We start from the raw sequence: 26,067 nt of genomic DNA on the forward strand, positions 1-26,067 counted from the left end.
GTAATCCACACGCTCTCTACTCACACTGAAGAGAGAGAGGTCATTGGCTAGCTGGACCAGCGCTTGTGTAACTGGCTTATTACACCGCAAATGTTTTGTCTGGAGCTGGATTGTAAACGGTTCAAGCTGTATGCTGTGTAGAAGTGTTCCCCTAACATGACCATGTGAAATTAATCAAATGTAAAAAGGAAAAAAAAATCAGCATAATTTAATCTATCAGCGGGCTGTTAGATTCTAATGCCATTGTTCTCATTTGATACTGACAGTTGATTTAAACGTACAGGGAATAACATGCAGAGGTATTTTTGTTTAGCGGCTCCGGCAGTAAAACAGCTGGAGTGTTTCCTGTGGGAGATGTTGTGGTGCTGATAGCCCTCGCTGGCAATGACCCTTGTTTCTGTTTGATGACTCCTGGACACATAATGGAATTTATCACACTCGCAAGTCAGCACAAAAGATTTCTAATCTCGAAGAATGAATAAAAACAGGAGGTGGACAAAATAACAGGAAGACTTTATTTTGAATCAATGGTAACGTTTTAGTCTGTGTTGTATTGCTTTCAACTTTATGTCATTTATACATAGTATTATTGTGGGTTTTTTATGGTTTGACATTTAAATAGAAATAAAATCATTCAATTCATATTGATACAGAATGAGTTGCTGCATATACAGTAGGTCATAGAAAATGTATGACTAATGACATTATTACAGGGTTTTGTTTGCCTTCACAGTTTACACAGTTCACATTTGAAATCAGAGTTGTATACTGTCTGTGGAAAATCTTATGATAATGTTAAAATCGAAGACACATTTAAAATCAGGTTCAAAATGTGTTTGCATTAATATGTAAATGGTGTATGTGTCCTTCTTGCCCTGTTGAATCTCAAAGTATTGGCATGTCGCATATCTCACATGAACCCTGTTACCTCCTTTGCCTGGCGTGAACTCTGTAGATCTGCTGGTGGGTGTTTACTTCATGTGGAAGATGCCTTTGGCTTTACTGCCACCTAGTGTTGAATCTGGCAAACTGCAAACTGCTACATTTTTATAAACATATTTTCTGAACATGAATGAAAAAAACACTAAACTAGTTCTAGCAACAAATAAGCATGTTATCAGTTAACAGTATGGGGGAAGACAGTGACAGAATGATGATAACATAAAACTCATTTCTGTTCATTTGTTTCACTTTGTGTTCCTGCCTTTAGGTTGATGGTGCTCCACAGCTCGTGTTGTATGTGAAGCCTGGCAGATCACATGAGACAGGGAGTGTTCAGCTGATGAGTGCATTGTCAAACACAGTCACTCCACCAATTACCCCCGCATCGTTGTATTCACTGTTCTTTGTCCTCAAAGTGTGACCGCAAACCTCGTTGAGAACCATTTCTCCTCCATGCCTGTATAGAGTTACAGGTGCATCATGATTACATGCAAACAAGACACATTTGTTATGATTATCAAGCAGTCTGTGTCTTTATATGATTCTTTTTTCATTTATGCCACAATCATGCTGTATGTCTCTGTGTGTACTATACCTCACATAGGCTCCGAAAACTCCTATTTCATAACAAATAGAAGCAAGTGTGATTGGAAGGTCTTTCCTTAGCAGGATGTTTTGTTCTGTTCTGGGTCGGATCCTATCCATTAGAATATAGGCAGCTCTCCTTTTATCACTTTTAACCTCCTGTAGTAGTCTCACCATGTCCTCTTCAAAATAATTGTTCCCTGAAGTTAACAGAGATACAGTTTGTGAGGTCACGTGTAGTGTTTTTGCAACAATAACTAATACAGTGTTACATTGAGTGACTTGTAAAGATGAACTATAGAAAACTGTACCCCTGTTGCATACAGTATAAGTCATTTTGTGGGAATACCATCAAATGGACATCTTAAAGAACACCTAAGAGAATACCAACACACATCACGTGAGGGCATGCTGATGTCACCTTACCTCCTCCTTCTCTCTGAGGCTTCAGTACAAACTTATCCGGGTTGGCCAAAGCCATGGCCACTGTTCGGTCACCTTCTGGACCCTGGAGCCCAAAGAAGGGAAAACTTATTCATTCTAATTTTGTGACAAACCAGAAACAGGAACAGCACCAGCATTTCTCTCTCTCATTTCTCTGCTGCATAATTATTTGAGTGCAAATTAGAATTTTAAGATTTGAGCAAAGACAACATTTCAGAGAGCATATTTGATTGAGATTCTATTTTTAAGAGTCTATATAAATACCCCAAACTTAACATTGTAGCATTGTATCTCTTACACAAGGACACAGGGGACACAGTACACATTCCTGCTGAAACATTCATCCTATTCCACAAATTGACAGTTGGTGGCAGTAATATGCCATCAAATGTAGCAATGCCCTATCAAAGGCAGCAAAGAAGAAGACTACTAGCTGACATACTCTGAACTACAACCATGGATGTATCATAAGAGGTGGATATGGTGCCACCGCTCAGCTTTGAAGCCAGTTTTTCACAGTGGTTACTTGCAGTATTGCAGTGAAAAATCCCCATGCGCCCCAAAAAGCATTTTGTGCGCCACACACCCCTGCCCTTATAATATATCCATGACTACAACCAGCAAGGAGAGGATCACGTGACCGACAGAGACAGTTGAAGGCGTTAGTGGGCTAGTTTTGTTTAGCTTTGCTAGCTTGTCTAGTAAGATAAACACTGAAGAAGCACAAAACATGACTGCCACTGGAAAATGAAAAAAATCTTTGCAGCAAAGAGAAAAACAGCAAAGTTTGTTAATCAACCTGCTGCATTTCTTTATTCTTTCACCTCTGGTTTGGATGAAATGTGATTTGAACAATGCAAAACATTTACAAATGTTTAAACAGAAACAAACTAAACACTTAAAGCAGCCAACCCCCCATAACACATTTTAGGATCCTTTAGCATTCATTACTTTCTCATTTCTGTATCACAATCTTAAAAACAGAATTTTCCTTCACTCTTTTTTAATGTGTGGATCTGTTGCCCAGTAAAAGACTTCCACCAGCTCTGATTCAAATGACTGTTCAGAGAAATGTCAGATATGAATTCTTACTTAAATATGTCTGTTGTAAAATTTTAAATAAATGAACAGCAAACCCACAGTCAGTGTTATCTATAAGATAACCTATCGGCTTGCACAGTGTTTAGTTGGTAGTAAACAAGCTAGTAGATTAGCTTGCTAACAGAAGTGCTGGCTCAGCTATGCTTGTCGGTCATGTGATCCTCTCCTTGCAGGTTGTAGTTATCCATAAAGAGTCTCTCGATGCAATCATGGGGTTTGCTTATCATGTTTCCCCTGACCTCGCTCCTCCGACTTTGGGCCTGTAACCCAAAAATTGATCAAGGATGTTTCAGTCCCTTAAATAAGTCTTAGTGGAGACGAGGAGCGAAAGGCAGTACTCTAGGTCAAGGAAACGGCCAAACCTGCCAGTGGAAACAGGAATAACTAACAGCAGCTCTCATGTTATTCATGTTTATTCCTAAAATAACATTGTCAAGATGTGTTTTTAACCTGAATTATGAATCTTAAAAAATACTCTTCGAACTTTGACTACTTTTACTTCATCAGGCTTTCCCAGTGCATCTTGGCTCCTTTGAAAAAAAAAAGGGTTGTGATTATTATCAGTCCAAATCAGTAAAAGGAAAGACATACTGTTCCTGCAGCATTTCACAACTGAAATATAGATTTTATTTAGAGTACTTATATCTTATTTTATTGCCCGCTTACATCCATTTTGTTCTTTTAGTAATAAACATATTTTACTTGCCTATTGGTGTTATTTCTATTAGAGATATTCCATGATGACCAGATGTAGCAATAGATCTACAATCGGAGCAGCAGTTATCAGATGTTTTTTCATTATAACTGTTATTTCCACAAATTACAGGACAATTGGGATGCTGGGCATCATTAGTAATTGCCGTCACCTAATATATGATGCTGGATTGAGTGGGGATGTCTCATTTGGTATGTACAATTCCGCCATTCTCACATCTCTTTGCAGTTTTTTTTATGATGAAGAAAGTGTGTCAATCACATTTGTCAGTCCTCAAGGATACATACAGTGCATTTTGGTGAGAAACAACTATGACCTATAACAGGATTGAAACAACTGTGTAGTATGTATCATTCTCTCACCATGTCTAGAGTGTAAAGGCCAGCGAATGTTGCTCTGATCTGCTCCACTACTTGGGGCTTGTCAGGGAAGAACTTCTCCAGAACTCCAGGTCTGGTGAGCACCTGCTGGACCTTCTTGGTTCCAGCCAGCTGAGTGCCGACATCTGGACATTTCACAGCCATAGAGCGCTCCATCAGAAGACGAGCCTCCCAATTCTACACGTACATGAATTCTGTTAGAAATTACTCACATCTGGAAATTAAACTTCTCCAGCCCCACTTCTGGATGAGCCACTGTTCCACTAGTGCTCATTGCTCAGTATATTTTCTGATAGATAGTTTCTTGTATCATTCCTTCTGAAAAGATGAAATATGATCTTGGAGATCCATACTGGACAGAACATCTAATCATTTGAAAACTAAAACAATAATTTTGTTAGCATTCAAACTGTGCTTTTATAAGCACGTTTGGAGACCTTCTGACCCCATTTTGTTCAATTCAGCTTTAAAGCTGCTCTAATCAACATATATATTTGTATTAATTATGAATTAAAATAAGCAACTGTGTTTGCCCTATCAGCTGTATAAGGTGATAATATGTGAATGTATATGGCTTGTTTCGGCTTCCCCCGAGATGCCAAAAAATTTGTTAGTGCAGCTTTAAAGTAATACAAATATTAGGGAATATCATATTTTACCTGTTCAGTGTAGTTGTCTGGTATGTAGCCATAGCGGTAGTACACAACAGCTACCTCAAGCCCATCTCTGCAGAGTTACAGTTTGACAGTGTTAAGACCTGCCAGAAATGTCTTCAATACAATTAAAGAAACATACATATCATGGCTTGATCAGAGTAACAGACAAACTAAAACATGTCAAAACATGTGACCAGTCACACTTGATAATAAAATGTTTGTAACAAGTGAAAGTTAAAGAAACTGTTGCACATTTTGGAAATGCACTAAATGAGAAGAGCTCAATTTCAGTCTCATATCAGTGCATTAACTAGCGAGCCAGAGCCAAGAGGTGGTTAGCAGTAAAAAAAAAAAAAACTGTGATTATTTTTACATTTTGGTTGAGCTAAGTTAACCGCCTGCTACTTTTAATTTCATATTCAGCAAGTTTGGAATATAATCAAATGCACAACATACAACAATTCAACTATACAGCATGTAGTTGAATTGTTTACATGTTTCACAACTATAAAACATAAATGCATACCCACATAAACAATTTTTTGTCACCATCAAGAGATCCTCCTCTATACACCTCCTCAAATCTTCTGCGGATAACAGGAATATTTCTGCACAGACAGAGACAAAATTGTCTGCTTAGTGTTAAAAATGTTAATTATACAGTTTCTGCTTAAAGATCCCCTCCAGACATGTATTAAGATGTATTTAAAATGCACTACTTTGAAAAATATATAGTAATATATTTGTGTCTCATATTTGTGTCTGATATTGTTTTTCAAAAAAAGTTCAATTATTTTGTTAAAATCCTTAAAATTACATCCCCCCCTTCTCCCTCATTAAAAAATCCAGAATCAATACATAAATATTTTTCACTTCACAAGTTTAACTGTTGGACACAAGATGCCTCCTACTTCACTGTAAAGTCCATTGTCGGTGTTTGTGCAATGGAGGCTTCAAGTTTCCATATCACACTTATATACTTTGGATATTGGACCAGGATTGGCTTCCAAACTATTTGTGATGTCATGAATCATGCTCGTAGGCCCACCCCTTAAAATCGGATTTTCAGTGAGCACAGAGAAACTTTCCACTTTCAACAGATGACTGTGAAAACAGCCTTCTAGTGTCACATACATCGTTCTGCACAGTGAAGCTCAAACATTTAACTGTAGGAACTGTTAGAGGAGAACAGGGGTCAAGAGTGCATTCTGCACTCCCTGCAGAGAAAGAGAGACGAACCGAGAAGGAGCTTGCTCTGCTTCACAGACTGAAAAACCACTTGAGATCTGAAACTGTGATATAAGCATATGTGTGACGCGCTGTGGTTAAGGTTGTTGAGAACTTATGCTTAGGCGCTGCTGTGTGAATACTTTTTACTTTGTCTGTTAGAGCTGTTGCTTAACAAGGACGCACCTGCATAGATTCTCAGAAAACAGGATTTTTGCTCATGTAGGTCACATGCTTTGTGCATGCATGCTTCATGCATTTTTAGAATAGCCTTTTTTGGTGCTATCCTTTGTTATTATTCATGTATTTTATTTATATCCTTTTTGGTATTATCCACTTACATATAACCAATGAAATGTTTGAATTTAATATATATATCATGTGTAGATTTCAGATAGGACAAAATAGTGAAGACATCTCTCAGCTGCAACTGTATTGAAGGAGATGTAACCCTGAGGAGAGTTTCAGTTTTTTGTGAGATTTTTTACTTTTCTGGATTTTTACTCTTTTGCTTTTTTGTGCTGAATAAAACTAAGTAGATCACTCTGATTTATTGAAAAACAAACTTCCCATCTTTTTTGGTCCCGTTTTTTCACTCATCCAAGGCTCCTCAACTACATTTTTGGTAAAGCCCCTTGCTGTCTAATAATTCTCTAATATGTTAGAGATGCTAATCTGTGCTCCTCAAGAGAGGGACCAGCGGTAAAATTGTTAGGACAGGAGCCATTGTATCGGGGGAAAGCCAAGAGCAAGGGGCATACCTCGCTTGGTGCTGGGGCTCTCTGTCAGATACTAACAAATTTCTAGGAAGAGAAGAGACCTCTTTAACACATACTGATTCCACCAATAGTAATAAGTTACTGTATTACTATTATTATTATTATTATTATTATTATTATTATTATATTATTATTGTGATTAGAGACACTGGAATAAGGTATTCAGTCTTGCTCACCCCGTTGTGTTACTACATGGTGTAAATCCTTGACAAACTTGACAACCTAGCTGATAGGCAGGAGGTAACGTTGTAGTCCCAGTAACTTGAGCCACATAGCAATACTTGCAAACAGTTAAATAGCACCAAACCAATAGGAATGGGACTTCATTGGATCGTGGCCTAGGCTCCTAAGCAGTGCCCTGATTGACACTTTAAGAAATATAAAACCCTTGATGCTTTCATTATGTCGTCATGTCCTTTCTCCTTACCTGTTCCAAAGCTCTTTCTCAATGCAACGATGACTGAGTTTGCTAATCTGGACTTCCTCAACCAGAAACATAATTACTGCCCTGCAGAAAGAGAATCAAGTTTACTAGTGATTTGTTAGTATACAGTGACAAAGGTAAAAACGTTAAACAAAAGACATCTCTTGACAATGTTCTTCTTGGGCAAAATAATATAATGACAGCCCTAAAGGATATAGGTTTACAATTTTTCAAGTCTGTCTAAAAACAATAGTAAGGTGCCCATATGAACATTGAAAAAATATTTTGCTTGCTTTATTCATTCCTCCTGTTCATATGAGTAACAAAATCCACAGTCCTCGTTCTGTGCAAAAATGTATGTAATAGCTTATCTGAAGATAAAATGAGGTTTCAGTAGTCTAGGTTAGCCAAATCAATTGGATATCTCCCAAAGTTCCTGTGCTTTCAGTACAAAGTCCCTCTTTGTGTTACTATCCCTCCCCTGCAGCTCAGCAGAAAAGCACTGGTCAAGCTTCCATTCAAATGTAGCACAAATTTTAAAAGAAAATTCCAGAAAATCAGCAGAAAAAAATGCAAATTAATGTTTCCATCCATTACTGTCAAGTGAATATTAGGATTTGGGCTCATTGAGATAAACATTTGGTGATGCTAATTCTTCGGTCAGTGCCATTAAACTGTTGCAGAAGAAGAGGGCACTATGAGATGCTGTAATTAAGAAGTGCCAGTCAAACCTCAAACAATAGAAATATGGAAAATATGATGAAAATAGGGCATTTATGTTTGTTTCATGTATTATCTTGAGAAACGTCTCAATCTCCTCATCTGTCCACTGATGTTTTCATATGCTGCCATTTTTTGTCTCTTCAGTAGTAGCTGGAGTGACATTTAAGTCACACATTTCATGTACATCATAATTTATTCACTAAGTTTGTTTCCATTGCACTTTGTTACATTGCACAAAGAGTTTCTATGTTCATATGGGTACCTGTTTTAAGATAAATGAAAAATTGTGAACCTATCCTTTATATATCTTTAGTTTTAATATAGAATAAACACTGCACCAAATGAAATCAATATGTATTGAAAAAACATGGGATTAAATGAAAGAAATGCTAATTTGCATATTTTTATAAACTTGTTTATTATTAATTAAAAGAAATTGTGCAAAATTGTAGTTAGTAATTATGTGTTTCTAATAATGTATGTAATCAACCAAAACCTGCAAGTCTTAATGGCTATAAGATCTTCTTCCCTGAATTTTTTTTTGACACAGACACTTTTTTTGTCACATACAGTGCGTTGATCTCCACCATCACCACACTTACTTCTGTTGGCCGTAGAGCTCCCAGGCCTTGGCAAGAGCAGCACTCATTGCAGAAGTCCTGTTGGTGTCCTGGATACACTTGCTCTCTTCAAAAAGCCCGACAGACTGCATTACATGTCTGACAAATCAGAGGGAACAACAGAACTCTTATTAACATACCACCTCCTTGGTTAAACTGATAACCAGTTAATTCACTGGTTCACTTCTACATATGCAAATGTCCTCAGATACCTGTGCACCATAGACAGACGGTCAGTTACGCCAAAACCACCTGCAGCAATAGTGTTGACCTCTATTTGCTTCAGAGAAGGTGCTCCATCTTCCCTCTGGTCCACCATGTAGTCAGACCGGTTCAAACCCAACACAATGGACTAGGAAGAAGATGGTAGAAGTTAATTTCCCGCCTGCCCATATTCCATTGCGATGATCCTCTCACCACTTACCAAGCCCCATTCATTTCATGTTAACATTTTGGTTTTGTTTTTAAGCTGACAACACGGACCTCACATCACTGATGCTGAATTTCACACCGCATTGCATTTATTGTTGTTGCTTACTTTAATACATTTCAGTTTAATTTCAGTTTATTATTATTAAGTTTGGTGTGCGTCTCTCTCCACTTCAAATTCCTCACATTCTATGATTCTATGGCACAGATAGTTTTTAATTGAATTGAATTGGATTTTGTTAAACGTTAAACATGAATTTTGTTAAATGTTATATTGATTTCAGCTATCTGTCTCAAGTTTCACCAGAAAGTTAATGTGAAACTCTGGCTTGCTTTCATCTTAAGGAATAGTGTAACATTTTGGAAAATGTGCTTATTCGTGTTCTTGTCTAGAGTTAGATTAGAAGATCGATGAAGTCCACCACACATCAGAGAAACTCTCCTAGATATTAAGGACCAGTGCATCCCTAACTGTACTGTCAGTATGAGTATGAAGTTCATCTAGCGCAAGAAAGAGTGTTTGGGAATACTGTGTGCCTGCTATACTTGCTGGGTAACGGCTTGTGTGTGTTAGATAGTCTAACTGGGCTCATGTTCATGTTCTGCTCACGGTGTGGCCACATATTAGCAGCTAACTTTGTTAGTGTTTCTAGTTTGTAAAACCGTAATATGATTTCTATGTAACTTTATAATATCATAGTTCATTCTGCTGTTAGTTAGCAGTGTTACTGATATACCTACTGAACAGCCACATGGTAGGTGCACTGGTCAATTAACGACGTGTGCACAACACATGTAGCCACTAGTAGAAATGTCATAACATAATTTATCGGCCAGTAGATGGCAGTGCTGCATGGCTAACGGACATTAATCTACTGTTAATCAGTCCCTCCAGGATTTTGCAGTTTTTATGTTATTTTATTGTGGCCAAAAATGCTTGATTTTGCAGCAGCTTTTCTCAAAAATTGTAATAAAATTTGCAATGTATTATGTGTAAAATTGCGGTAATTGGGAAAAATTGCAAGCACAGGAAAATATTGCGATTTTTTAAAAACTACTACCAATGAAGACTCATATGTAATCACTTCCTTTGATAAAAAGCATACTGCATATCACAGAAACAACTATATTTCATTGCTAATTTTAAAACGTATTTTCTTGGCAAGTGCATGCATTTGTTTTGGGGGCGAGCGAAAGAAAGATACTACTTAATTTTAATACTGTTTTTCTTTTTTAACACAGCTGTTTGCAGGATGCATTGTGATGAGGTAATGTATCTGTTTGTGGCTGTGTAAGATTAATAATTGTAATGGAGGATGTTGAAGCAAAGTTAAGTTTGTTTTAGCACCGTTCATACAGCGAGGTTACATGTACGACTGCATTCACACCAAATCTGGCAATGCAGCACCTTCCCACAGGGTTGTGTGGGGGTGTGGGCGTATTTATTTGTTCAATAGAACGTAACCACTGTGAAACAATTAGAAAAATAACGTTTTATTGATCTGATTCAATCTTTTGTTCTTGCTACACCGTCACTGGCTCTCTTCATTCACTCTCTAGCTCGCTCAACCACTGCTGCTGTCTCTCTCTCTCTCTCTCTCGCTCATGCTCTCAACTCGCTGCGCTCTCTCTCTTTTTCTTGTCTTTTTTAAAATGAGCCAGGAAGCCAACAACAAGTCTAACTTGAGAAGAGAAATGTTCTCCCCTCGTCCTAGCAACGTCTTTGTACTCCCTCATGCTACAATGCGACATGTAATGTAAACATGGGCTCTTCCAGTCTGCGTGTCATAAATTATGTTTCATAATTATGATTCTGATCTGCAGGGAATCTGACCCGGTGGCTGGCATTTAGAATAACTATATAGAAATAGCCAATCTTCTCACTGATGGTCTTGTTTACTTATGTAGGTCATATAGAAGCATCAGAGGCATCATAAGACTGTTTCATAACAAATAAAATCAGAAAATAATGCCATCTCTCTTTATAAAGCAAGGAATCTCTGTCTGTCTCTCTGTCTGTATGTTTGTCCTTCACATATCTTTTGAACCATTCATCCGATCTACTTCACACTTGGTGGGTGCATTGCTGAGGACCCAAGGAAGAGCAGTGTCGAATTTGGTGCAATTCTGACATGTGACATGTTTAATATGAATAAACAAGAGATCAGAGAGCCACTCCACTCTGCAGCAGCAGGGCAGGGCTTCTGGGCTCTGTGTGCATGTCATGATCACAGCTGTAAAAACCTGCCATGAGAGAGAGGATAGGACCACATCTCTTCATTTGATTACAGAAGTTAGACTTTGTTGTGGGTTTCCCAACTTATTTTAAAATAGACAAGAGAAAAAGAGAGGGAGAGCTAAGAGCATGAGCGAGCAACAGAGAGACAGGCTGGAAAGCTTTCTCTGAGAGAGAGACAGCTCGTGAATGAATACTTTTTTCATTTTCACAATACATTTTCTGATTGTTTCGCAGCGGTTATGTTCTAAAGCATCAACAACCATCAAACACTCGACAAATGATTTACTGTGGAGACAGATGTTTTTTAGGTGCAATTTGGGCACGTGACATGTTTAATATTAATAAACTGACTCGCTGAGTGGGACAAAGGCACACTCCTCGCTCGGTTAAACTGCCCAAGAGAGAAGAACGAGGGCACACTTGAGAAAAAAAAGAGGCAGAGGCAGTAAAACTAGCCAATAGGAACGCAGACACATTTGATTGGCAGCAGAATCAACCAATGGAAGGCCGTAAACTTCTATCGTTCACGGATTAAAACCATTTAATTTATGAAATCCTTATCATCTTAAGTGCGTTTGTCAATTGATGCATATATATGGGGTTCTCGAGAAATAACAAGCAATCGGCCCGCTCCCAACAGGCACATTGTAACCGGCACAGCACAAGTTAAAATAAATCCATTAACATAAAAATATTGTTTCATTTCCACAGCCCCCATTTTTATGTTTGAGATAGATTATGTCCATCCCTGCTGTCTGAATAAAGCATCAACTTGTATTCTTCTGACTAAATCAATGCAAACTTCATTTGGGAACATTTGGAAATGGTTTTTGCATGGTCTATGTCAGTATTTTTTGTTGGCAGGTGAGATTTGTCCACCTTCCACTTGGATGTGGGCCTGAATCCTTGCTGAATGCGCGCTGCGATGACTTACATTACCTCGACATGAAATGCGACAATTGGCCCAAATCACAAGCAACCTGTTGATTTGGCCATTTCATGCAGAAATGTTGCAGTAATTTAGCAAAATTGCAAGCTCTCACAAATATTGCTGAGATTTCTTGAATTTGAGTCAATTATTGCAATTGTAAAATTTTGCAATTTCCTGAAGGGACTAGCTAAAGAGGGAATAGGCTGTTTCAGCTTCAGAGATGACTGTTCATACATTGTCATGTTATTTCTCTGCTGTTGGCCAGTTTTGTATTACATTGCAGTGTGATTTCTACATTTGAAAGAAGCAGTGGAGTTTCTATATATGTCTGTTGTATTTTTTTTCTTATAAATTCACCTGTTTATCATACATGTTCATTCTTATTTTATTATGTTCATTTGCACAGAACCACTGAGTCATTGAGACAGTTGTGTGAAAGGCTTGTGGTTGTGATGGTGAAAATAAACACATTGGAATAGAAGATATCTGTGTGACTGACTGATCACCTGCAGCAGATTACCATCTATAGAAATAGCATGGAAGCTACACTTTCCTCACACTGTTGCACTGGGTGACATGTTCCTTGACATGTATGATGAAGACAGGCACTGTGTTTATTTTGAGTCAATCTCACACACACCGTCCTGCTGCTGAAAAGTCATTAGAGCACCAAGAATGTATTAATAAGGGCTGAAAATAGTCCTAAACAAATGCACTATTCACTACTGTCCAATGGTGTTTGCTAAAAACTACAGTGTCCAGATGTTTAAATAAACTGCTCAGCCTTTCTTAAAAATGAAACTATATTTTTGTGACCTGTTGTTCAAGATTTACATCTCCAGTAGGAACCAATGGGCTTGGGGCTGAGAACCACATACAGGGTAGGGAGGTCAGTAAGAACTGAGACATGGACTACCAGTTTTGGTCTTTTTATGGGATTTGTTGACAGTAAGAAAAATGTCACTAGCCTTATCCTGAGAGTGCAAATACAGTTTCAAAGCCAGGTTATCTACATTGTTAACACTGTAAATCAAGTTTCTTACCTGTGTCCGCCCTTCCTGCTGCACTTGTCTGTATATGTCATACAGCTTAGCTGCAAAGTCATCTGCCTGGATTGTACTGCAATGTGGAAGGAGACAAATCATTGAACAATATATATGAAGCACTGCACTTTTGAATGTCATTCTCTGTTATACACCTAAGCCTGTAAAAAACAAACTAAAAAAGGGTTTTAATGGTGAATTCCATTTTTTCATCTCCATGCAAATCATGGCTGCTAAAAGTATAACAGCACAATTAGGGGAGAATGGGGTAAGTTTTGCCAGTGGGTAAAATGAGCAACCCCCTGTATCTAGGTAACCATAAACAAAAGTAATCATGTGACCAAAGCTCAACGAAGTATAGTTCCCCCCATCTTAATACATCTTGTACTGTAGCACATGGAGAGAGTGGTAAGTAAAACAGAGCAAAAAAATATATATATTTTTGTCATGCCAAGTGAATTCATCATGTTACTGAAGTTATCAGTCTTGTATTCTAATTAAAATAGATACATTTTGGACATTATTACATGTTAATTTAAGTCAGTGTAAGCTACAAAACAAGGTCATAAACTTAGCATAATTATGGATCTGAGCCACTATGTGAAACTGTTTTGTCAAAATGGAGGTTGCGGGGTAACATGTGCCAGTGATGTTGGGGCAAGTTGAGTCAATGGTTCAATTTACCCCCAAAAGTTTAAATAGGCTACCTATGCACAGATTAACCTGTGTATTTAAGTATTATTTTCTGATAGTTTAGAGAAGAGAATAGAGACACTGTTCATGTTAATGTTTGATGTTACAAGTGTTAGAATGTTGATGAATAAATACCTAATTGTTGACTAATGTTAAGTTTAAGCCATACACAAACATGCTGTACATACAGAAGAGTGACAAATTAAAGGAAAAACCAACATGAAGTGTCTTAGTAAGGTGTTGGGCTACCATATGCCTCCAGAACAGTCATTGATTCTACAAGTATCTTAACTCTACTGGAGGGATGAACACCATTCTTCAATAAGATATTCCCTCATTTGGTGTTTTGATGATGGTGGAGATCGTGGAGAGCGTTGTCTAACACGTCAGTCCTAAATCTCCCATAGGTGTTCATTTGGGTTAAGATCTGGTGACTGTGAAGGTCATCGCATATAATTCATATGATTTTCATACTCATCAAATCATTCAGTGACCCCTCGTGCCCTGTGAATTGGGGCATTGTCATCATGGAGGAAACCACTCCCATCCGGATAGAAATGTTTCATCATGGGATAAAGGTGATGACTCAGAACAACTTTGATTTGCAGTGATCCTTCCCTCTAAGGGGACAAGTGGACCCAAACCATGCCAGTGAAATGCCCCCCAAAGCATAACAGAGCCACCAGATCCCCTCACTGTAGGGATCAAGCATTCAGACCTGTACTGGTTTTTCCTTTAATTTGTCACCCATCTGTGTACACAAAAGCACATTTACACACACATTCTTTCTGTAGTTAACACACAAAGATCACAGTTTAATATTACTGAAAATGTTTAGGTTGTTTTACATGTTGTTCAACAGGACACAAACATATAGTTTTTTTATTTAAAAGTATGAATTTTGTATGAGTTTCATTAATGGCATTACTGAAGTTCAAAATTATCTCAAAATTGTTTGATTTTGGGTCATTTCTGTATCAGCATTCAACGGTGGCACTATTTACAGTGCTTACTTTACCCCTATCTTGGGGCAAGTTGTGTCATAGGACTAACTTTATTTGATGGGTCATTGTTCTAAAACCATAATAATTAGATAACTTGTTTAAATTTCCATGGGTACACAACAACCTGAGGTATTTATAGTAACTATGATTTGAAACAAATACACTTTCATTTTGCAGTAAAATCATCAAATGTAAAAAGTGGCTCATGTTACCCCGTTCTCCACTGCTGTCACAACCACCCTCTACATCATCCAGAGACACAGAGTCATTTTATCTGTGCTTTCTTGCTTTGTGGCTGTAGGATTCAAAGGCCAGAATTTACATAGAATTTTATAGAAAAAAAAACGTCGCCATTAACAACATATTCTAATCCATATCAACCTTGCAAGAGCCTCCTCCAGAAAGTCTGGGTCTTGGCCGATCTTGTCCATCAGGGTATTGAAGTGAATTTGCACTTCCAGAGCCTGGACGAGGGCAGCTTTGGGCACAGGAGTGGGGAAGAGTGTGAATGGAATGAAGGTCACAACCTGAAAAAAGATGACACAAATGTATTGGCTCATTGCTTTTAGAACGAACAAGGAAAAAAGAGCTTTCATTAGTACATTCTTCATTGTTCAAAATATGTCTTTCATGTGAACATGAAAGTTACAAATCAGTATATTGTTTGTTTTTTTTATCTGGGACCTATTGTTTTAAGTTGATTTAACAGATGTTTGGCTGGACTGGCCACTGACCAGCCCTATAACCACAGTTGTGAGTGAGTGAGTGAGTGAGTGAGTGAGTGAGTGAGTGATGAAGTTTCACCATTGGTCGGCCGGCCGAGTGTTGGAGTTTTGGCCATTGGCCGTTGCTCTTTCAAAATGAATTGGTGCGAGATGATGGAAGTGGCGGACAGCAGCGCGATGCAGAGTGACTGTGTTTCTGCTCTGAGCTCTGACACTGTTAAATGCAGAGAAGTCAGCTAAACTCCTATTTAAACAGATGCGTACCAGCATCTCTACCATCTCCTCCTCTACCATCCAGTGTGATCGACTCTCTGGCTAGAAGCGCTGTCAGTAGCCGACAGGAGAGATGCTCTGTGTTGCATTTGGATTTTATAACTGAACTAATACCAGGATGCAAGTTTTTTATTACTCTGGCGCTTTCACATCACAAACAATGAACAACAGCATTAAAACATGAGTCTTGCTGGTAAAACGTGCGAGTCATGTAGCTGTCCTGTCAGTTTAGTGTGGGGAGGCTGCTCTGCAGGTGCACTAGATTTGACTGTAACTGCAGTAACTGGGCAGAGATAACCTGAATATGCACCCAAAATGCTGTCAAAAATTTTATTCACAATTTCCACGCAGCACAGTACGCAGGCGTACTGTTGAATGACTTCATTCTGAATTGTGTCCGAGAGCCCGTTATCTCTCCAAAAAATCCATTTGCTCTCTTTTGGGAGGTGACAGGACGTTAAACCGGGGCAAGCGTGGAGTAGTGCGAGCTAGGCTAACTGCTAACCCAAACAAACCAGCAGTTCCAACAATCAAGCTGGCTAAGTTTGTTCTCTGGACAGCAAAATGGATACTATCAGACTTTTGAGAGCTTCCCAGTGCAGTGTGAGGGACTAATGTGTCTGTGTTTACAGAGATATGGCTAAATGAAAACATCATGGACACCGTGGATGGGCTAACACTCCACAGAGCAGACAGAATAGCCTCACAATCTGGTAAGCTCCAGGGAGGCCGCCTGGCTGTTTACATCAACAAATGGTGGTGCCATGATGCCGAGGTGGTCTCTACACTCTGTTCACCATGCATAGAGTTCATGACAGTGAAGTGCTGACCCTTTTACTTGCCGCGGGAGCTGATGGCGATTGTCATTACAGCAGTCTATGCACCACTGAGTGCAGGCTATGAGTGCACTCTACAACACCATCAGCGAGCAACAGACGGCTCACCCAGATGCATTCAACCAGGCAAGTCACATGTCTGTTTTACCAAAGTTCTACCAGCACATGAACTTTGCAACAAGGGGCAATAACACATTAGACCATTAGTTTATACAAACATCAAGAACTCCTATGAAGCAGCTCCCCTCCCCCACATTGGTAACTCTGACTACCTAACTGTTATGCTAACACCTGCATACAGAACTTGGGTGAAATGAGAGAAACCAGTTTTCAGAAGACAAGGTGGCCACAGAAGGCAATTCCATCACTGGAGGACTGCTTTGAAAACAAACAATGGGACATCATTAAAGTGGCAGCAACATATGATAACTAGGGTAGACCAGGGACAGTTGTAACATGAGATGGTTGTAACACCTTGAATTCCTCCAATCAGAAATAAGCTACAGTGATTACACTCATTCTACACATGCTCAGTTAGATTGTCTTCTTGCTTACAAAAACAGAGCCACGTTTGAAACTCCCAGAGGAAGTTACCGGCAAAAGTGTTTTTCTGAGGTAAAAATGTAACTTTTCTATCAGATGTCTTTTTTTGGATACTGTCCTGAGATCAAATGTCTAGGAATCCAAACAAGTATTATTAGAATCACTGTTTTGTAAGCTAAAAATAGAAAAGGCTAACATGTGTCAAACTAGCAGTCAAGCTAGTTAACATGAGGTGAAAGAATGGCTGGTGATACTGGGAGTGTTGTAACGCCTTGTTACAACCATCCCTGAACCAAGTTTCATTTATATAAGGCCTACATAAACTGGATGGATGGATGAATGGATGGATAGATGGATAGATAGATAGCAAATTAAATGTAAAATGTCATAAAATTACATGCTAAGTTAATAATAATCAGTTGCATGCTAATAGTCAGTGGAAACATGTGTTTGCTTACAGCATGCTAAATGTCAGACAGAGGAAGACAGACAGAGGAGTCCCACTTCCTTTGCTGAAGAAGGCTTCATATGGCATAAAACAGGGTAAATCAGTCAGGAAAGTGGCCAAATCATATGGCATTTGCCATGTGACCCTGTACTGAATGTTGTCCTCAAACTAATCCATTTTGATTTCATATTTAAACCTTTTTGAGGATGTGCGTACTACCCATTAAATAATTTTCTTGCATTATAATTTGATGGCTTCTCCTCTTTTTTTGTCATGTAGTGTGAAAAAAGTTATTCATTATTTTTTTTCAAAAAAGAAGAGAATAGTCACAATAACATGAATGTTAAATAATCTTTTTCATTCTGAGTATTTGATTGATTAATTATGTATATTTTTAACATGTTACAACCATCCCTGGCATGTGTTACAACTGTCCCTGTACACTGGGACAGTTGTAACAGTGGAATGACTGTATTTAAATCAATTTTGCAACCTGTACATATTTCATAAAACCACTTAAATACATTGTTTCACTAGTTGACACACTGACGTTTATAATATAGCAAAAATTGCCACAACTGTCCCTGGTCTCCCTTACGGAAGAGGATTACGGCCAGATGTGAAAAATTTATTTAAGTTCTGAGTTTAAAGTCAGAATTCTGAGATTAATGTCAGAATTCAAATAAAGGGGAGGGCAGGGATACTGCCACCACCACCCAGCAATTAGGTACTCCAGCTTCCACAGCTGGAGCTGGAGCCCACCTAAGGCATGGGCCTTTGCCAGCAATGACCCACGCAAAGCCACAGGGCCAGACAACATACCTGGGCATGTTCTTAAGGACTGTGCAGAACAGCTGAAAGATTTGACATCTTCAACATCTCACTCAGTCAAGCAGTAATGCATACCTGCCACCATCATTCCTGTACCCAAAAAGTCAAACCCAGCCTGTATGAACCACTTCCATCCTATGGCCCTCACCCCCATAGTTATGAAGTGATTTGAGTGGTTTGTCATGCAAAAAGCTTCGCATTTAGTACCATCATACTACAACAGCTGGTGGAGAAGCTGTGGTTTCTGGACGTGTACACTGGCACCTCATTTACTTGTGGCAGCCCGCCACAATATCAACATTGACCACCACATACTGATTTTATTTTCTTTCTTTTTTTTTTTTTTACTATATAAAATGGATAAAATCTTATTTCATAATAGAGCGCATAGCCCCTCCTCTCTGTGCGCACATTTTAGTTTAGAAAACATAATAAAATACTTTCTTGTTTGTTTTTTTCTCTTTGGGATTTACATGTTTTCATTGTTTTTAAGGGAACTTTTAGATATATATCTTTATCCTTTCTGTTGTACTGCTGTGGGCTAAGAAGAACAGCATTTCATTTTTTTGTGTATGCATGTACACCAGAAAATGACAATAAACTCAATCTTGAATCTTGAAGAGCACTGACCTGAACATTGGTTGGTTGGTTCCAGAACATGCCTTGCTGTACTCTGAGCTTGCCAGGCCATGTCAGATAAAAGGGCATTAATTGGGGTGTTTTTTAGAACAGACATTTTTTGAATGGCATCACTGTGAAGCTTAAACTTCTCATGCTTGTTAAATTTTTCTGTGGCCTTCCACCAGTTTGTGAAGCCTCCCTCAACAAAACGGCCTTCACAAAAACTGAAGCTGGTTGGTTGATGCAGTGCCTCTGAAACATTAGCATTTTGACTTGCAATGTTAGCTTGAATTGCGGGGGCACATCTCCTGTCAATGCGTCCATGCTCATCAAACTCTGGGGAGGGTGCGTTGGTCATTTCAGAGTTGCTCGGACTGGATTAAGAGTCTGCCTCGACCAACTCACTGAATCTTTTTTTGTTTTGTTGAGGCTTCCCAAAAAAATTAAAAATGTGTTTTTGTGTGTTTCGATAGGTGGTCAGTTAGCTACGTCAGTGACGATAAGGTCAATAGCTACGTGACTAGTCACTTGACATCACTATTAGGACTGGTAGGAGTGCATTTGGTTATTAGCAATAATTCATAATTATCATAAATAATTGTGAATTATGAAATCAAGAAATTATCAATATTAATGAATAATATGGGCACCAACTGTTAAACAGCCTCACGGGGGGACACAACTGTCAGATCTGTGAGGAGCACGGTTGATTATTAGCAATAATTAATGTTTATCAGAGATTATTATTAATTACAAAAATTAACAAAATTATTCATATGAATTTATAATTATGGGGCACCACCCAGAAACCGGGACCAATAACCAAACAAGGTAGTCTCATAAAAAAGTTCACCTAGAATGTTAATATCTGAGGGATAGGCTATGAATATTCACAGGTAATGACAAAAGACTTCTCTTTGAAGATATAACAGTATTTACTAAACTTAGCAGAATTAACAAAGTTAACAAATGCTTCATTCAATAAACCACTGTCCTAAAATCTAATTCTACTTAAGCAAACATACAGCTATGTACAGTGAGAACACATACAAGTGGGAGCATGTATGTATGTGTGTGTGTGTGTGTGTGTGTGTGTGTGTGTGTGTGTGTGTGTGTGTGTGGGCGGCAAGATGGCGACGTAATCTGACATGATGATGTTGAGGGTTTAGATGCGGACGTGACTATGGGAGGAAGTCACATCATGCGAGAACCAAATAGTGGAAGTGACGGCATTGTCTTGGTTAGAGAATAGCAAGATGGCACCACCTGGTGGTCGGCGTCTTGCACTCACCCAATTCCGTGTAAAACACACGTGTCTGATGGCAGATACGGACGGATAGAGCAGTGCTTTGTCCATTATCTGACCGTCAGATGTGTAAGAAGATGTGTGTGTGCATGTGCATTAGTAGCGAGAGGAAAGAGAGAGGAAGGAAAGCGACCATGGGGGGAGAGAAGTGGTTGCCTTGTCCACAGAGAGCATGCGTACAGACGGCAGTCTGTAACGCACGTTGTCTGGTTTTTGATCATAACTGTGAATAACTCACAATATACTAACTCTAACACGAACTCTGCCCAGACTTGAACCTCTTACTTGGTCGCTTCAGAAAGCAAGCAGAGTGTGTGTTTCAATCCGTCTTTCAGTCCAGCTCAGTTTCTCGGCTTGAAATGTTCCTGTCTATTTATGTTTCAAAAGATAGTTGCCAGTTCTTGAATTTCAAAGGATCTCCAGTGAATCATGCAGGCTCTGGTAATGGAAGACGATTGGCACTTACACCTTCTGTTAGCACGTTGACCAAATCAGAGCTGTTCTGCTCTTGAGGCATGGGCATTGCAGTTGATGGAGCTTGAGGTACCAGACTTTGGGGACTAGGAGCTTGACTTATAACTGGTAGGGAATGAGAAAGTAATAGGGGGCTTGAGACATGGAGGAGTTGGGCTGTGACTGGCAGAGATTGAGGAATGAATTGAGAAATTGTGAGGTTAAGAGCTTGAAGTTCTCCTGCTGGTTCAAAGTCATGCAGCAAATCTGTTTCTTCAAAATTTTCTTTGACTTCATCGTAGACTTTTACTCGAATCCTTGCGGTGTTCAATTTCTTCACTTCCTCTAGACATTTGTTTATCTTTAGCTTCTAGCCTGTGAAGTTCTGTCGCTTCCTTTTCTAGTTCATCCAACACTGCTGAAACTTCCTGTGATTCATCAGCTTCAGCTACAGCCTCATTTATTTTGACTGAGTCGATGCTAGACCTCCACTTCTCATAGATGATTCTGTACCGATGTTGTACACTCTTCAGCCTTTCTTCTTGAATTTTTCCTTCCTTTTCTGTTAGGGTTCGGGTTCTTTCACTTTTTCATAGTCTCTCCACTACTTCTGCAAACTTGGTGTCTGAAGCTTCAGGTTGAGCAGTTGATTTGGCATTTTTATGGCAGGTCTCAGCGTTTGCATCAGACATTTGAGATACTTGAATGGTTACGGAATGTGTGTAACTACTGAGTTTAAATTGGATTTCTGTTAGGCTATGTGTAAAAGTAAGCTACAGTAGGCCTACATATGAGAACCCAGGAAGGTTGTTGATTACTGTTTTCTAAATATAGACTTTAAAATGGCATCAAGACAACTGTATGAGCATTGAAACTTATCTAGTCTTCAAGTTGATTTCAATTTCAAAACAAAATAAGAAGACTGGAAATTACCTTGGCACAAATTAAAGTATAAACCATAATTACAGAGGGAATAGGCTTAGAAATGCATTAAATCAGTTATCCTTTACAAAAAAAAGGTTTTCACATTAATGGAGTTACCCTTTAAACTTTGCTCGCACTGCCCTATAAGCTCGGTTACTCTTCATAAAACACAAAATTTTATGAATCTTAGTTTCAACTTGTGATAATGTCCTTTTCTTTAACCTTTACTAAAACCTTGTTCACTTGCTTATGGGTTTAACTTCTACTTTAAACCTTGTGACATGTAACAACCACAAACATTGACAAAAGACAATGTTCTAACCCATTTACTCTTCATTTTATGTGATGTAAATTAATAGGCTAATAAATGTAATATATGTGAATCAAATTCCAAAAATCACCAACAGCATAAATCTTTGAGTTGACTGATCTTCATAAATAAATAAAAATAAACTTAGCTTCAGTTCCCTTTCTACTACTTTCTTTCTACTTTCTCATGTTTGTTGACTGTTTGCATAAAACAGGAGCAAACAGGTAATGCCACTTCGTTCTCTCCTTGTTCCTCATGTCGAGTCTTAACAGTTTTCATTCTCCTCTCACCTTAAAACACACAGTTTTCTCCCGCAGTGATGGTGACGTACCACATGATCAGAGCTGATGGCTTATACTCGGGTCCATTCAGATACACTCAGATATTGGATATAGACATACAGAACCAAGGCCTGCAGCAGTAAAATGAGATCTGACATGACACAATTAGAGTGGAATTTGGACCCCACCCGACTCGGGTCCTGGGTCTGGTCTTGGTTCCTCAGAACCCACTGGACCTGCGAAGACCTCTGGGTGCACAGACAGTATGGGCATCTCCAAGTGCACCTGCTATTTTGGTTCATGTATGTACTGAAGCGCAAAGTGCCAAAGGACTAGGTGAAGGTGAATATAGATCAGCAGGTGTTGCTGGCTTTGCGCTGCTCAATCTGAATAAACCTCCCACCTGTTTGCGCCTCTCCCACCTGTGCACCGTGTGCTCTTAATTGGTCACCAAAATACCAAACTGACGAACAAAGCCAGTTTCAAGGTCAGAAAAATACCAAACAGTTGGAGCGCTGCTTGCACTCAAAAATAGGGCCCTTTATGTCAGTCTCTGATGGAAACCAGTTAGTGAGAATGAATTCAAAACATATACAGGTATAAACAACAAAGCAAAATCTTTGTGGTTGCCCCTACCTCAGATGAATTGGGGGTCTCATGTGTCCTCATTAAGAGCCCATGTTGAAAAGCCATCTCTTTTGCATCATCCACTAAATTGTTTAATCTATCAGGGTTTGAGATCAGCTGCTGGAGAAACTCTTTTGTTGCCATCGCTGTGAGTCTGAGAGGCAAAACACAGCAACCTTTAAGAAAAAAAGATAATATATTTCACAAAGGAAATTAACAGAAGAACCAGTAATCCAGTTTACAAACCTAATGCAGGGAGGTCTCCCGTTGCCACTGATGTCTCCCACAACCAGCTACTTGTAGGTAGACCCACAGTATTGTCAGTCAAAATGTAGTCAAAAGGCCAGATTAACCTGTTAGTCTGCCCTGTAGTAAAAATTCTGGTGCATCTGTCCTAGGAATTTGTAAAACAGCAAAACAACTGATACTGGGGCAAAAAGTGCCAGCCTCCTAAAGCTTTCCAAATAATCTTACATCTCAAATGCTTATCCAAATGGTCCAAATGGAATTTGACACAGAAAGAGCCCCTTGGTTTAGCTATGTATCATTTTTGTTGTTTATTTTTGTTTTTTTCTTGGACACAGTTTTTTTGTTTTTTGTGTTATTTATCTATTATCTGTTATTTTTGTCTGTTTTTGTTAACCAAGCAGAATAAAATAATAATAAAAAAAAACATCTGGTAATAACCTCACAATGACCAGACTCTGCATCATTTATATCATTGATACATATAAATAAAGTAACATGACTCATACGAACACAGAGTAGCTCCCTTAAAGGGCTGGTATAGTGGAAAATAAGAAAAATTATCTTTGGGATGGATTAGGGTGATGGTGGGACCTCCTGTGCTGCAAAATTACTCAATTCTATCTCTTTTTTAAGTTATTTGAAATTTTGAAATTTGCAGCTTAAAAGTTAATTGTTACTATGTCACACCAGAAAGTCAAATCAAATATGCTAGGAAGCTTTGGCATGAGCCCACCGCTGCCAGGTACATAACTTCTGTAGTAGGAGTTTGCATCTCAGCTGGGTGATGAGCAAAGCAGGACGCTAGAAGTGTTGCTGTTGCTGGTTGTTCAGCAACTAAAAAGTCTTTACAGCCTTCCAGAGGATGAAAATTTACATTTGGAATGGCTGAAATTCAATTTTTGGAGACAGTCTTCCCTCCATTATTGGTAAGTGGTTATGTGTGTGTTCTGCAAATTTCACAGCTGACTGTCTACTTAACAAGACTCAGTATTCTGCAGGATTTTCAGCTTTTTCACCTTTAATCTTTTGATGACGTTTTAAGACAAGTGCACTCGTAAACATTGTTTCTTTCTGTTACTCAGCTAACGGCGTATGTATGTGTCATGAAGCTAAGCTAGCAACATACAGCTACATTCTCAGAGGCTGCAGATTTAAACATATCAGTCCTGCTGCCTTCAGATTCTGCTGGGATTTAATGAATTTGAGGAGAAGCTTTTCATACAGTATAAACAGCTGTGGACAGCAGATGGAATCTCTCACATTCATTTATCAATGCAGACTGATTTACTGATTTTCCTGCTTTAACAACATTAAACATTATTTTCTGTGCCAATTTTGGTTGGAGAGTGTTTAATTGACATACAGTATTTATATTTATATTTTAAGCATTAATCTGTTGTTGCAGCACGTCTGAAGCAAGTATGTAGTTTGGTCTGTTACAAAGTGAGTTGAGCAGGTGGACCCAAACGCAGAAGGCGGCAGACAGGCAGGATCAGATGCAGAAATATTTATTGAAACTCAAAAGACACAGGAGACACCAAGACTCAGCCACAAGGAACACTGACCAGAGGGGTGTTCCATCAAGCTGGCTAACGGGATATCCTGGCTTATTTTGATAAGCCTCGCTAATTTAAGTGAGAGTTCCGTTCCATCTCTGCGGCTTATATGAGTCCCAGCTCAGTAACCATGGTAACTTCGTCAGCAGAACTAGTCTGCTCCATGGCAGGCTAACGGTCAAGCTTAACTCAGCTGCATGTCAAAGAATGTCTGACAGACAGAAACAGACTCTCAAAAGACGCTTCCATCAAGTGTTTATTCGCACTCGCAACCCTTTTACTCAAAAGCTTAGTATTCATAATTTAAGAAATAAAAGTGTGCCAGCGTTATTTTCAAGTTATTTATTTATTCATTCACTCATTTTGTTCAAACTGTGAGGACAAAAAGAAAATTAAATAAAGTCCAAACCATGTCCTTCTGCTGTGAATTTTAGAAATCAAGTAGCCCGACTACAGTATTCATTTTGGGTCTTTTCATACATGACAACATATGGCAAAACATTTTAAACCATGTAAATCTTTTTTTGTACTTTACTCCTATGATAAGCGGCTGCTGCTGCGTGCACACTGAAATCATGACAGAGAAAGAAAGTCATCTTCTCGCAATGAAAAACGAAGTCTCCCTGAAACTTATGACAATGGGGGGAGGGGTTAAGTAAATTTCACCGCTATCTATCGCCTATAATAAAGGAACTTGTAATTGGCAAAAGTCAGAACCTGCTGCTTCAAAAATGTGCGCACACTGCGTTTGAAGCAGCTATATTGTATTATGAAACAGTCATTAAAATTCAGTAACTTTATATTCATGTAGGCTAATAAATATACAAATGTCAATTAGATGGTATTCTGCATGACAAATAAAGAAAAAGAAAAGGTTATAATAATCATCCGCTTATAGTGATATTTGACCCGGACAGACGTGATCACCTTAAGCTGTTTCCACTGTACTTATATCCTAATTTTAGATATACATCTGATATCATCTAGCCTAGTGATAATATAACCACAGTCACTGATCTGAATACTCATTTATTAACAAATAAAGATAAAACCATGAACAGGAACAAGCACTGCTCTTCACTTTCAGCATGCAGACTCATCAAGCTAGATGCGGGGATTGAACCGTCAACCTTCTAATAATAAGTAAAT

General features: G+C 38.7%; 1 protein-coding gene across 5 annotated transcripts in view; it reads right to left on the reverse strand.

Annotated features, from left to right (window-relative positions):
- Nucleotides 1-501: 501 nt before the first annotated feature.
- Nucleotides 502-26,067, reverse strand: part of LOC121896398 (glutathione synthetase-like) — a 39,136-nt gene continuing 13,570 nt past the window's right edge. For 4 of the 5 annotated variants that reach the window (XM_042410259.1, XM_042410258.1, XM_042410261.1 and 1 more), the window contains 12 exons: nt 23,123-23,289; nt 15,317-15,462; nt 13,239-13,314; nt 8,809-8,948; nt 8,579-8,695; nt 7,257-7,337; nt 5,354-5,431; nt 4,827-4,893; nt 4,150-4,344; nt 1,954-2,035; nt 1,538-1,727; nt 502-1,399 (listed from right to left, as the gene is read on the reverse strand). In XM_042410259.1, coding sequence (XP_042266193.1) covers nt 1,276-1,399; nt 1,538-1,727; nt 1,954-2,035; nt 4,150-4,344; nt 4,827-4,893; nt 5,354-5,431; nt 7,257-7,337; nt 8,579-8,695; nt 8,809-8,948; nt 13,239-13,314; nt 15,317-15,462; nt 23,123-23,257 — 1,431 coding nt within the window. In that variant the 5' untranslated portion in view covers nt 23,258-23,289 and the 3' untranslated portion in view covers nt 502-1,275. Of the gene's footprint in view, nt 1,400-1,537; nt 1,728-1,953; nt 2,036-4,149; nt 4,345-4,826; nt 4,894-5,353; nt 5,432-7,256; nt 7,338-8,578; nt 8,696-8,808; nt 8,949-13,238; nt 13,315-15,316; nt 15,463-23,122; nt 23,290-23,359; nt 23,407-26,067 lie in introns of all 5 variants that reach the window. The other variant, XM_042410262.1, reaches the window with a different exon arrangement.

Source organism: Thunnus maccoyii, chromosome 4 (assembly GCF_910596095.1).
Source record: "Thunnus maccoyii chromosome 4, fThuMac1.1, whole genome shotgun sequence".
NCBI classification, from domain to species: domain Eukaryota; kingdom Metazoa; phylum Chordata; class Actinopteri; order Scombriformes; family Scombridae; genus Thunnus; species Thunnus maccoyii.